Source organism: Penicillium vulpinum (genome assembly GCF_028829585.1).
Source record: "Penicillium vulpinum strain IBT 29486 chromosome Unknown utg000002l_segment0_segment0, whole genome shotgun sequence".
In the NCBI taxonomy this organism is placed as follows: Eukaryota; Fungi; Ascomycota; class Eurotiomycetes; order Eurotiales; family Aspergillaceae; genus Penicillium; species Penicillium vulpinum.
This window is the reverse complement of record NW_026643242.1, coordinates 895,144-908,928: the sequence shown is the minus strand read 5'-3', so window position 1 is coordinate 908,928 and position 13,785 is coordinate 895,144. Positions and strand designations below refer to the sequence as shown.

The 13,785-nt window shown below is 47.0% G+C and overlaps 3 protein-coding genes across 3 annotated transcripts; all 3 read right to left on the bottom strand.

The window, feature by feature from the left end:
- Nucleotides 1-645: 645 nt before the first annotated feature.
- Nucleotides 646-2,160, bottom strand: N7479_003423 (pepsin-like aspartic protease; the record flags this gene model as incomplete). Its single annotated transcript, XM_057251120.1, has 1 exon — nucleotides 646-2,160. One exon carries the CDS (start codon nucleotides 2,158-2,160, stop codon nucleotides 646-648), a length of 1,515 nt encoding a protein of 504 aa, XP_057110445.1.
- A 2,890-nt stretch (nucleotides 2,161-5,050) lies between these two features.
- Nucleotides 5,051-5,789, bottom strand: N7479_003422 (uncharacterized protein; the record flags this gene model as incomplete). The annotated part of the gene is made up of 2 exons (XM_057251119.1): nucleotides 5,051-5,489; nucleotides 5,581-5,789. The coding sequence occupies 2 exons, from the start codon at nucleotides 5,787-5,789 to the stop codon at nucleotides 5,051-5,053; spliced, it is 648 nt and encodes a 215-aa protein (XP_057110444.1).
- A 1,602-nt stretch (nucleotides 5,790-7,391) lies between these two features.
- Nucleotides 7,392-9,033, bottom strand: N7479_003421 (FMN-dependent alpha-hydroxy acid dehydrogenase; the record flags this gene model as incomplete). Its single annotated transcript, XM_057251118.1, has 4 exons — nucleotides 7,392-7,564; nucleotides 7,621-8,290; nucleotides 8,345-8,847; nucleotides 8,901-9,033. The coding sequence occupies 4 exons, from the start codon at nucleotides 9,031-9,033 to the stop codon at nucleotides 7,392-7,394; spliced, it is 1,479 nt and encodes a 492-aa protein (XP_057110443.1).
- Nucleotides 9,034-13,785: the final 4,752 nt, after the last annotated feature.

Below are 13,785 nucleotides of genomic sequence, written 5' to 3'. Positions count from 1 at the left end.
GTTATGGCGAGGGGGGAGAGAGGCAGGAGAACGACAAGAGATGGCGAGAGGGTGAGATGGTAGCTGAGAGAGTTGGGGGGAGGAAGAAGAGAAGAGGAAGAAGACAGGAGAGGTCCTTTTATACCCTTAACCCACGTACCTTCCCAAAGTGGACAGTTCCCTTGTACCTTCCCTGGTTGTCAATGTCACATGTCAACATGTCACCTGCCCCATTCATACAGTGGGAAAGCTTAGGTGTGCATTGTGCATTGATTCCAAGGTTAGATATTACAATTGCAAACATTTATTATGTGATTGTGGCATCTTGCCAACGATATTGTAGACTTTTGTCTATGTAGAAAATAATAGCAAGTCATATCCAGTCCAAATGAAGGACAGATGTTGGATGTTCAACACAAAACGAGTGATATATGCAGCTTTGAAAAAGCCGAATAGACAATGTGCCGCCAACGTATGCTAGCATGAGTGGGTGAGCGTGTATGGACCCGGGTGTATTAGCAGAAGTGAAAAAAATGTGCATGTATAATAACGATATGCACGGGAAATGGGCAACAAATGAGTGTACAATAATACAAAGAGCAGAAATATGATTGTCGCCAAATAAAAAAAAATTGCCAAGAAGAGAAAGATGGGCTAAAATGCAGTTCAAATAGCAAATGCGCCAATCATGACCGTGAGCATAGACCAGCTAATGCCGCGGATTAGGTGGGATGCGGAACTTTGAGAAATTGTGGCCATTGCAGAGGCTGATGATGATGGGGATGATGCGGCGTCAGCAGTAGACGCAGTGGTGCCATTGACTGGCGGCGCGGTGAATGTCCCATTACCCTGGGACGGGGATGAGGATGACGATGATGTTGAAGATGAGTTTGAGTGCGAGCCTGAGTGGGAGTTCGACTTCGAGGCTGAGGCTGAGGCAAGCGCGCCGAAGCCGATTTGTGCGTTGTCGAAATCGAAGACGGTGTAGACGTTTTTCAAAAAGACATCGCCGACGAGCCAGTTTGCACCGTTGGATGCATAACCGACAATGGTCGAAATGCAGTAGTCTGAACCGTCCGACACGGTGTTCCCGACATAATCCTTAGGCGAGACGTTGTACTTGATACCAGAGAACTCGAACTCTATGGTAGCAGTCGAGTTACATGGGATCAAATAGTTGTTTGGGTTGTCAGGCTGTTGAGACGCATGAGGGACGAGAGAAAACAGGGTTTTGGCATCTGCAGGAGGGATCAGGAGATAGGTGGTTCCGGTGTCGATGGTAGCGGATTTGCCGGAAAAATTGCAACTTTTTCCATTCACATAAGCATCATCTACGGCAATGCTCCAGATCTTGCTGTTGGTAGGAGTGTAGGAGATGGTACCATCGAATTTGGTTGTGTCGACACCACCGAAGTTGATTTCACCATCCTTGTCACCGTCTGCTGAGCGAGAGAGACTGAATCCAACCAAGTTTGACTTGATGAGCTTTTTGTCGGCAATAAGGTCCATGAAAGATGGCAAGTTCCATCCTTCTGTATGCGACCGACCTAGACCAAGGATTCCGTCGAATGGGTAGCTCTGGAAAGCCTCCGAAGCATTGGTGGCTTGGCCGAAAGTTTGCAAGACTTCGAGCCCTGCAATTGATAAGGTGTCTTTTCCCATCTTTCCATTGACCTTGCCGCTGCCGTAATAGAGGGTGAAAGTTGAATCGTCGGTGGTGTAGCTGGATGATGTTGACGGGTCGAACTTGTGATGGCGTTCGCAGACAGGCTCATGGCATTTTAAGTGAAAGACCCAGGTATTGGGTGCTCCAGTATCAATTGCCATCCACATTTCTTTCTTTTCAGAACCTACGTAGACTGGAGAGAAGTATGAATAATCCGTTCCATCCTGGTGTAACGGTGCGCTGTCTGACAATGATGGCTTATGGGACTCGACGATCTTATAGCCATCGTCGCGGCGAACGGGCATTTTCTTCAGGTCAAGTGTCAAAGGTTTCGTGTCGGGTATGTTGGGTGTGTCGGTGCTCTCATTGTCAATTTTCGCTTCAACCAAGGTCCATGGGACAAAGCGACGTTCGACTGTAGTATCTTCAGAGAGTTTCATTCGCAATTCCCATGGATAGAAGGCGTGCACGCCGGAGATGCCGGCAATGAAGACTAGACATGATGAGAGACGCATGATCCCTGGGGGAGTTTAAGAACGAGAAACTGTAGAAGTCTGCATTTGATGAACCGAAGCCGGATTCAATTGGATGTTCAATATAACCGCTGTTGCACGAAGGTTGAATCGGCTTGAAAGATTGAAGGAGTGGATTAAGCGATATGAAGACTGAAATGAAAGAGAAATAAAAATAGATATAGGAAAGATAAAATTGAAAAAAAGACCAGGTTGGAGAGACTTGAAATGGAAGATAGGAGGGGGGTGGCGGACAGTCCCCACTGTGAAAAACCCCTGGACAGGAACTCACAAGAACTTCAGTTGGTTCTAAGCTATAAGAGGATTAGCTTCCACTATCCACTTTCCTCCACTTGTTCTAATGCTCGTTCTAGTCCTGATCGGCTCGTAAAGCTAAGGCGCTAGCCCGAGCTCAATGCCCATCTATGTGGAATATTATGAGTATGTTGAATATTGGTCTTCAATATTGATCTTTAATCTTGACTATTTTTATATCTACATACTATTGAAGGTTGCTTCCAAAAGAGGATACGGACATGTTAATGGTCCAAGAACTATGGAGCTAAAGTAGCCGAGCAACTAAACAACCAGCTTAACACTAGTTACATGGAACCACCCAAATGTGAAAGCAAAATACGAAAGAGAGATCAGTAAAATCCCCAAATTCACACAATGCGACCGTACAAATTCCATTAAGCACAATATACGGAGTACGGAGGACATACATAAAGTCTAGACTTGATTTAAGCATCCACTTGGGTCGAGAACGTCTAACCCTGACAGGTCTGACAGGGACCACTTCCCTTTTGCAGCTGGATATTTGTACCTACATACTGCAATCCACCGTCCGCTAGACTATTTCAATTCACTTGAATAACTAGTTTGATTTGATGCATCTCAACCCGATCTAATTGATCGAAGAGTATTATGTACTCTGCACTCCGTACAGAGTACGGGGTGTACGGAGTAGTGCATACCGAAACCTGAAATAGATCTATCGTGTAGATCATGAAGTAACTGTGGAGACTGATAATAAAATATCGAACGCATCAAAGAGTTTGCATAGTTGCCTCGTAAGCTGTGTGGATATTGAGGCGAATATTGGCTCTACCATTTCCAAATTAAGCAGTCCCTATACTACTTTATACTATGAATTAAAGCCAATAATGCTTCGTATATCACTGAATAAATGTAACAATGTCTCGCACTTGTATCACAACGCACTGTGCGGATTGCTCACAATATTCAAAACAAAAGCCCACTACACAGCGTGCGACAGGTATGAGTACCTCGGTGTATATCAAATTTTTGACATCGATGACCATATCTCAATTTGATGCGATAGTCGTAATTTTTTCTTATTCCTCTGCCGCAGTTCATTGTTGGAATGAGTGCAGAATTACGTGCAGTACCCCGTACATATTATGGCCTGACTGTCCCCAAATCATGATAGCTCTCAGCAGCCTTAATCAATTAACTTCAGCCACAATTAAATGCTGACCGTTAGGTCGGCTAAATTGGCCTAAAGAAAAGGGGGCCTACCCACGACAGGCCATATAATGAATATTAATAACAAATAAGCCTGAGGAACCCCAAGGCCCTAAGAGCTGATGACCCAAGGAAGCACCTCCAAATTACGGAGTATGTGTAGGGCTAGTACATTTATGTAGTCACAGTTATGCCAAAATTGCACAAAATTAGTAGATCGCAGCACAAAGCCACAAACCCCTTATAGCCCAAATAACCAAGCACCAGCCACACATAGCCCTAACGCTAAAAGCTTTAAATACCTAATAGCTATTGTCAAAAAAAAAAAAAGAAACATTCAATGACTCACATATCCAGCAGACCCTTAAAGTCCCCGAAAAGCGATTGATAAATCAATCAGATAATGACCCCAGTTCTCCCCGAACTCCCCCGAGCGGGCCTCCGACCTTCCCCACGATTCCACCTGCAACTAGAAATTACAATGGAGAAAAGAAACCTCGGAACTGCAAAGATAATACCCCGGCATTAGAAATTGCAAAAACGAAACCTCGGGACTGCAAAGATATTACCCCGGCGCTAGAAATGCGGAAGGGAAAAAGAAGTGGGCTGATTCGATTCTCGATGTCGGTATACTAGTACCGACTTTTCTCAACGGAACGTGCCGACGTCACTGCTGCCGAGATGACAGGACCAGCGCTGTCGGCATCGGAGCATATGCAGTGAGGACCTCTTTAGTGTTATTCAGATACTTTATCTCGGCATAGCACATGCGTGTGATTGGATCATGGTGCAATTGTCGGCGATGGTCTTGGAATGACATGATGACCCACACTCTGGAGCTGGCCTGGTGACCTCGGATCAATGGTGCAGGTTGATTCACAGCGGAGGAATTCCGGGACTCTGGATCTGCTTTTCTCGTAGATCATGGTGGGTATCGGATTGAGTGCCTCGGCACAACGAAAATCGCGCTGTTTTGTGTTGGTCCCATGAGTGATGGTATTGAGTCACCTGTGGCGATCGATTAGTGGTAATTTAGTATATCGGAAAAGTGTACAGAAATTGAATCTGATATAACGATTTTTCTAAAAGACGTTAATAGAATGACTTTTTGAAGTATGGATAGTAATGTTCAATTGGATTGGAACAACTCGATAGAGATGTAGTGGAATAAGATAGAAAACAAAGCCAAAGATCGGCTGGCTGACACCAAGGAGGAACACATCCACTCCATGGGAAAGATATTACATCAAAACGCTAGTATCTCAAACAGTTCGACGACTCGAACAAAAAAAAAAGACAACATAAAGCCTGAACAATGTATCAAGCTACAAAAGAATTCGTTTCATCACAGACCCGTCAACAGGACTGGAAGTAAGAATAGACCAGACACAGGAATCAAAAGATTCTACTTCCTCTGGAAATTATCCTGACCCTTAACATCATCAAGGAAGCTGGTCCAAAGCTCACGTATGACACCGGGCTCGGTAGTACCGTTTGACCTGCGCTGGATCTCCTCGCCAACACGCGCGCGGCCAACAGTCTCGGTAAGTGAGAATGGGTCCAGATCCATGGCGTGATTATCGACGACCTCGCTCATCGCGCTGGCAGGGACGTCAGCCCCGGTGCCGGAGACGGTGTAGATCTGGGGCTTCATGGGTGGGGCGGTGGGTGTTTGGCGCCATGGGATGGAGGGCAGCTCGGGAAGGACCGGGACTTGGATGCTGCGTTGCAGAGGGGAGGCCTCGAGGTCTGCCATGCTGGGCATGTAGACGAAGTCGACGGTTGAGGTGTCGTTCAGGGCTTTTGTGGCGCGAGAAGTATTGAATTGGCGGGCGGAAGAGGAGCTGGGGTATGTTAGATTCGGGTTCTTTTTTTTTTGGTTTGGAATGAGGATATGGGTGGATGTGTGGAATGGAATGGGTGATGGGGACATACTCTGAGAATGCACTGCCGTTGATTCTGCGCATAGCGATGCTGAGGGCACGAGATTGGAGGACATCGTGGTTGGTGAGGGACTTCTCGCCGTTGGCGGGTTGAGCGGACTGAACTCCGGTGATGTGAAGACTGCGGCGAGCAGCGGGTGCCACGGGCTGTTGAGACAGAGCGCGAAGAGCGCGGATAGATGATGAACGAGGAGCAGTCATTGTGATAGTGTGAAGTGTAGAGAACTATAGCTTTCAAGTAGAGCTATGTTGGGAAGCTTGGCAGAGGTAGAGGTCTCCAAGTATAAGGGGGAAGGGTAAAATGAGAAGCGAGGAAGTATAGGAGTATGGGAACAGGGCAGAGAGCTTTATAGATCTGGGAATGGTTGGGGAGAGCTATGAGGGCACTTCTTGGCGGTCTGGACCGTTATCGATAGTGTCGAGCCAAAAGTAGAGTACGTCAACACTGAAAATGTAGTGGATTTGTTGAAGTTGAAAAAGAAATCTCTTAAGAGAGGGGAAATAAGTAAACCCCCCTATATATACCCTTTTTTTTCCCTTATATTACTGATGACTGGTGAGTTCAACAATTCACTCAGACAGAGATCTACGGCGTAAGTCATAAGCAAGTCACAGGTACATTCACCGGGACTGTAGGCTACCCCGTACCCACCAGAACACGGAGTGACAAGATGTACCCGGTACATCACCTAACCCCCCCAAAATGATGTATTCTACTTTACAAAATATTTCTGAATCTCACATCTTTCCCCCTCTCTAAGTCTCCTGAAACTGGTGATCATTACCTCTTCGTTGGGCGATCATCCAATGAAATAATCCCCGACATGAATATCGGTCATTATTGGCTACAGAATGGGGTAATTGAATAATCATAACCTGCCCATACTCTGCCCTACGTAACCATTGGATTCTCCTAGGGGAAAGTGAAAAACGGGGGAGATGTATCTGGTCGGAGATACCTGCACAACGGTTCCGTTATGCATATCTACATCTAATCCCTTGATCATGAGTGGTTCCCCCATCAGTCGGTCTGCAGAGGGAACCCTGGCGCGTAAGCCATAAAAAAGAACTGGAATTTCAATTTTGAGAATGTCGGGGTTAAATCGCCGATTCTCAACTGTTGAGGTTGAGGAATCCCATGACCTGTTGTGGACCTGAATACTAAGAATATACTCCCAAGACCTCAGATAAATTAGCGTTATACTAGAAAAATAAGTGGAGTGAGATTCGGAGTTGGGTCCTTCTTTCCGAATGATCTACGGAGTACTATTTTTTTTAGCTATTCTCTCTGCTACACGGTATAGTAGATCATTACAGATATCTCTAATAATCTCTAATAATCTATGGTGCAACGTGTCGTTCTGAATCAGAATCATGTTTTTCTCACCCCGCAATCGCTTATTATACCCGGAAAGTCCGGGTCGAATCGTGTCGAGAGATCAGCAGACCTTATAGGTGGCTGTGCTGATTCTATTGGTTTTGTGGCCAGGGGCTCGGGGGTATTCGATAGCTGTAAGGACCCGGCCTGGGCAAGTGTCAATAAATCTTGGCAGGAATCCCTTTCTTCCCCTTTCATCCCTAGAGAGGGTCCGGAATTTGGGGTTTTTTTCGTTGAGTTTTATATCGATATTTGGTAGGGTAAGTATATTGGTCGCTAATTACTATTTGGACTACATATGTATATGTATGTATGGCACGGAGTACGGAGTATATACCCTCAAAGTTAATAGATGGCTCCTATCCCCACGCGATGCGATTGGTCAACCAACATGTACCTCATACATTTGACAATTGTATAACTATTCAAAGTTTCGACCCCAGACGCCGTCCTTTAGCTATGGCCCGAGCGTACGGGTGTGAGCGGGACACTGGAACCAGGTGGTCGACATCACCAGTGTGCACGAGATCAGGGGACGCCTCCGCCAGGGATGTGATGCCAGTGTTCCGCATGGATGTTTCCAACTCATCTTGCATGACTGCGAGAGGCTTGAATCAGCAAACTATAAAAGCAGGGTATCAGGCCATCACTTACTGTCAATCAGATGCTCTACACCCTCCTGGCCATAATTAGTAGCGAAAAGCATGCTGCGACCCATTCCCACAGCCGTCGCGCCCAGACAAACAGCCTTGAGGATGTCGGTTCCACGCCGAATACCGCTGTCCACATAGACCTCCATATGGTCAAAGACCTCCGGACAGCGCCTGTGGAGCTCTAGGAGCGTGATGATCGACGGCGGACTGGTATCCAGGTTGCGACCGCCGTGGTTGCTGAGCAAGATACCATCAAGACCCGCTTTCATGGCCAACAGCGCATCGTCCGCTGACATCACGCCTTTCAAACACACCGGCTTGTGCGTGTGTTGTTTCACCCATTTCAAATCCTCCCATGTCAGCCCGGGATCAATGAACCCAGCCATGACGCGGCCAAGTCCACCGCCTTTCTTGTCGTTCTGCGCCTTCGCCGGCGCCATGGGAACTGATAAGCTCTCGTCTGCCTTGACGCGCTCGTCGGCTTCGCGCTTACCGGGCCACGCAGCGTCCACAGTGACAAAAATAGCTTTGATGTTTGGATTCGCTGAACACTGGCGCAGTAGAGCGGCAGACTTTTCTCGATCCCTGTTGACATATAATTGGAAGAAGAAGTCGGCTGCGGGCGCTGCCGTGCGCAGTTCCTCCATCGTGTAGGATGAGTTGTTTGAAACCTCCCCAGATCGTAAGCATAATGACTAACATGGCAACAGACCATATGTACTCACTCCTTGCATGATGCCTTTATTTGCGCAGGCTCTGGCAATGGCAAGCTCTCCATCCGGGTGGATGAGCTTTGCCATTGCTGCCGGGCTCACGAACAGCGGGAGCTTGTAGCTCCCGCCGAGGATATTTGTCCGGGTATCTACCGAGCGGACATTTCTTAAGACTCGAGGGCGGAACCATATGCGGTCAAAGCATGACTTATTCGCGTCCCGCGTGATCAAATCCGTAGCTGCGCTGGAGTAGAAGGCCCAAGTCTTCTTGCTGGCAGTTTTCGAAGCCACAACCTCGAAGTCGTGCGAGTTGATCAGGGTGTGCAAGGGGTCTTTTCCATTTTCCAGTATCACCTTGGGACTCTCCTCCGGTGTTTTGCCCCACTCTGCGTCAATTGTCGACTCGTCGAGGACACCCTTGAACTTCTCTGGGTGGAGATTGTCCTTCATTACACCGGGTGCATGGACTTCTGAATATGCTTTCGTTGCATCTCCGCCTGCATGCTTCAGGATAACTATTTGCGGGGGATTAAAGATCGTCCTCGGGTGGATTTGTCGGTGTACGTACTTGCAGACCCTCCAGGATGCCCCTCCAAAAAGTCGGTCACATCCCACACCTGCTTGTCGACCACAACCCAGCAGTCTTCAGGCGTTTTATGCTCTGAGATCTGTTGAGCAGACACAAGTTTTTGGTCTGCCATTGCTGTCAGACAGTGCGAACTTGTGGGTGCTTGGATTAGCAAGAAAGAAAGTCGAAGCGGATATTAAATGACGCCGATTTCGTGCGTGAAATTGTAAAGCAGAATTAATGAGATGGAGACAAAATCGAAGTAGCCATCCACAATGGGCTAAATACTCAGCAAGGGTCCAGGCGGGGATGTTTTCGGCAATGTCCCCGGACTTACCCCGGACTCTACGGGCCAAAGCCCCCCGAGCTTCCTATTCGAGCATGCAGACTCCTATGTTGAGTGCTGTGTGATGTACTGATGTACAACATATCTGCCCTCGAATTCCTGGTTCTTCAGCATCACCTTTCATTGTAGATTGCCACTTCACACTGTTTACCATGTAGTGCCATGCGATCAGCTGCATACGCGTGTGTCGTACAAAAAGGTCAAACGACCAATAATTTTCCAAGAACACCACAATAAGTTAGCTTTCAATCTGAACTTGTATAGAATTACTCGTGTCTGAAGACATCTAAACGATGAAGTGGCCTAAACCGGCAAACCACCGACTGGACTACGGATTTGTCTCCGAGCGGGTCCCTGGACTATGTCAACTACTCCGTATGGTGGAAATGTATGGGTCCAATCAATGGTATTCAACTCTCCCTATTGCTGTATTGACTTCCTGGCAATTTATACTGTCCTGATTACATAAGAAATATTACTGCATACTTAGGATTAATAAATCCTCCGGTATCCTGGTGTATCTGCGCCGACACACCCCCTCAGCGGTCCCAGTATACTTGCTGAGATCGCTGTATCATCTTGTAATTCCTAGTCTATAAGATAGCCTATATCAACCATGTTGAGCAGTCGCACGAAGCTCTTATGCTTTTGCCGAGTGAGCAATTTGGTGAGGCCATCAGCAACCATGCTTGCTGTAGGCACCCAGCGCACCCGTATTCGACCCTGTTGGACTTCCTGGCGGAGCCAATAGTGGTGAATATCGATATATCGAAGCTTCGTTTCAAAAGCTGTGTCCTCGCTTATCAATAAGCTGATAGTCCTCTCGTTATCACAGTCGATTGTTAGGTGGTGTAACGGAGTAAAGGCGAGGTTTTGAAGCAATCGGCGCCACTATTGGAGCTGCTTTCCTGCCTCCGATAGGCCGAGTAGCTCTGCTTCTGTGGTTGACGTTGTCACTGTGGGTTACTTGCTTGCTTTCCAGTCAATTAGACCGCCGTATACTTGACAGATATACCCAGCTGAGCTTTTTCTATCCGGGTGGTCTCTATACGAAGCGTCACTTGCAAACTGCACCGAGTCGGTCCCAGTATTGGCTGTTCCGTACTCAATCGCTAGGTTCCGGGTGGAGTAGAGGTAGGTGATAACTCGATCAGCTGCTTACTGGTGCTGTGGACCGGGGTTCGTAAGAAATTGCGCGAGCTTCGCGGTCGCCTTTGCAGCGTCGGGCCTAGTGATAATGGTGGTATACCCTGCTGAGCCCACCTTTTGCTGGTATAGCAGGATTTCCTTTGGCGTTGCCACCCCCTGAAAAGGGGTTAATTCCTCAACCGGCAGTGGAGTATAGACTGGTACCCTTTCTGTTAAGTGATATCGGGTAGCAATACTTGTTATATAGCTATCTTGATATAACCAGAGCTTCTTTTGTTACCGGTCTCGAATGATTCGTATATTTAGGAACTATACTGCTTCTCTATAATCGGTTAGTTCCCAGTGTACTTCGAGATCTCGCTCTAATTGCTGTGCCTACGCCTTTGTATTAGTATAACTGGCGATTAGGATATTATCTACATAGAAGAAAACCAGTAGTCCTTTTCCTATAAAAACGCATAGGTCTTCTGGCACTTACTGTAGACCTAGCTTGCGGAGCACGCTTGCTGCTTCTTGCTGCCAAAGTCGTGGTGAAATCCGTAGACCGTATAGCGCGCGACGTAACTTCCAGCATTTACCTAGGTTTTGAAATCCCTCAGGTATATACGTATACGTCTCTTGGTCTAACTTGCTGTTTAGGAACGCGGTGACAGTATCTCTCTGTCTTAGGTCAAGATTAAAGGCAGCAACCAAGGCAAAAATCATCCTCGCTGTCCTTACTGCTAGCGTAGCAGCTCTCTTTTCCTCGTGAGAGATGGTTTCAAGGTCTCCGCGCACACAGATACGGGCCTTAAGCTTCAAAAGGTACCCGTCCTGGTCAAATTTGTATAAGAACACCTATAAAAGAGGGAGAATCTGCTTCCCTCGGTCTCTTAGTTTCTTAATAACCTCAAAAGTCCCCTTTTCAGAGAGGGAGTTGATCTCCTTCCTTATCGCTGCGAGAAAACCTTCCTGAAATAGGTAGTTTATTATATCCTTCCAGTATTTTGGCGGTGGTAGGAGGTCGTCTCGGTGGCGGCGAGTGTCTAGTTTCTCAGCGTATAAGCCAGCGGCAAAAGTATAGAGTAGCGCCGGCGGTTCCACTTCTTAGGTAGTGCTTATCGCGTAGGCGAAGTCTTTTTCCTACCTTACTTGGCGTCTACGCCTACCACTGAGTATATTGCTGGTATCTATATCTCCGATTATCTCTCTTCTCGGAGCCAGTAGCTCTACCTAAAGTTGCTTCTCTAGTTCGTCTTCAGTGGTTTTAAGATCCGCTTCTTCTTACTGGATCTGGTCCCTTTAATCTCCCTCGGTATCTACCCCCTGACCAGAGCCAGTATACCTCTCTTGCTCCTGCGGTGGGGTGATTGGTAGTGGTAGTAGGGGCTGTTCAATCGGAAAGGAACCTAGTAGTGCTTATAGTGGAGGGTCTAGGGTCGGCCAATATAACCTATCACCCACCCCCTGGACTGGGGTAGTCCCTCGTTGGTTGACTGTTATCTTTTGGACCTCTGCTTACTGCGGAACCTCCTCTTGCTGCTGTACTTGCTGAGGCTCCTATTCTTCCTGTAGATCCTGAGTCCTCTCTTCTATCGTACTAGTCTCCTCTTAACTAGTAATTTGGTGGTTTATCACCTATACGACCTCCTTAACGGTGAGTTCCTGTGGTCCCGTTATAGCTGGTAGTGGGATAGGCTGATATTTCTTATAATCAGGGGTATATTTTCGTGTCTCGTCAATGACTATATCCCTGATATACCTCACTTTCCCACTATATAGGAACCAGATCTTCCAGATATTCGAGGTAAGGTATCCCACCACGAAGCCAATCTCTGCACGTAGGTTTATCTTATCGGACTGTACTTACTTCTCAATCCTGCAGTACACCAAGCTTCTATATAACCTAATATTTGATAGGTTTATCCTCGGCGCCTGTGGTGCGACTTCCTTCCTTACTTCCTCCTATAGTACCACCCACCGATTCTCGGCGGCGATATACATTGGTGTACGATTTAATAACCATACGGCGGCGCTTGCGAACTCCGGCTATAGCTCCTTTAGGAGGTTCCCTTCGAGGGCGAGTATACGTATCCGGGTGATAATCATTCCACCTAATCTCTCAGTATACCTATTCATCTCTGAGTGCCCTGGGGGGGAGTGATATATCAGGATACCATCGCTTATAAGACTATACTCCGCTGCTCTGCCAGCTACTGCTTTATTGTTATAGTGGAAGGCCTTAATTGGTAGCTTCTACTGATTTCTTGCAAGTTGTATAAACTGGTTGATAGCCAATTGACATTCAGGTTTCACTTCGTGAGTCATGATCCAGTGGAATCTCGGTCCTTCTAGGTAGAAGTGGGATATCCAGCGGTGCTTATTGTAGGCTGGCTGCAGCTAAATTAGGTCGAAATACACCCTTCCAAAACGTCCAAAGGTACGTCTAACTTATCGTCTTGAAATCTACCTCGGAGCACTTCCTGTCTTATAGGTCTGATATAGAGATTCTTGCTCTGTGCTTACTCCTCCTTTATCGTCAAGAATAACGCCGTCTACCATAGTAGCAAGCTTTGCTACGGTCCGCGGTTGAATATATACTAGGCGTCGGTGCTAAATTTCAGAGGAAGCCCTTGATTCCTGTGGCTTCACTGATTTCCGTTATACTTGCTGCACAGTATATGCTTGTTGTGGCGGAGCCTCGCCTAGCTTGTTAAAGATCTAGAGATTGAATTGATCCTATAGGTTCACACAGACGATAGGTCTATCATTTGGGTCCCGTATACAGTTTGTACGTTGGCACCAGAGGCCGCCTTTCTTCTTTAGTATCGCGTACGACACGAGACTCGTATAGAAACTTAGTGAGTATAGAGCGTCGCTTAAGGTGATCTCTATCCTTCCCTTTACCGGGTGTCTCCCTAAAAGTCTAACTTTGCCTCTCCCTAGCACCTACGTAGTACTATCTCCGGTTGTTAGGTCAATTATATCAGGTGTGAAGTCGACGAATAGGGCTCGGTTATTGCAGATATACGCACTTGATCCGGTATTAAGAATCCACCGGTCACAGAGGGAGGGCTCGCCTGCCTTTGCCACAGAGAGTATATACTTGCTAATCTGTATAGCTTTACTTGGCTTACTTCGAAAAGTGGTTGCAAAGCTGACCTGGTTGGCGGATTCGGCTGGTTTTTCCTGTGCTTGCTGAGCTTGCTGAGCTTCAGCTATCACTTTATCCACCTATTGCTTCCAAGCGTAGTCCTTTCCTAACTTCTTCTTTGCTTTCTCTAGTTTCCCTTCGTTTAGGGTATACCCTTCTGGCCGAATCGCTTCGTTTAGGAGCCAGTAAGTAGCAACTTTATGCTTCGGGTGTGAGCTACCACAAGGGCAGTGTCTCTTCTTAAACGGAAGTTTCTC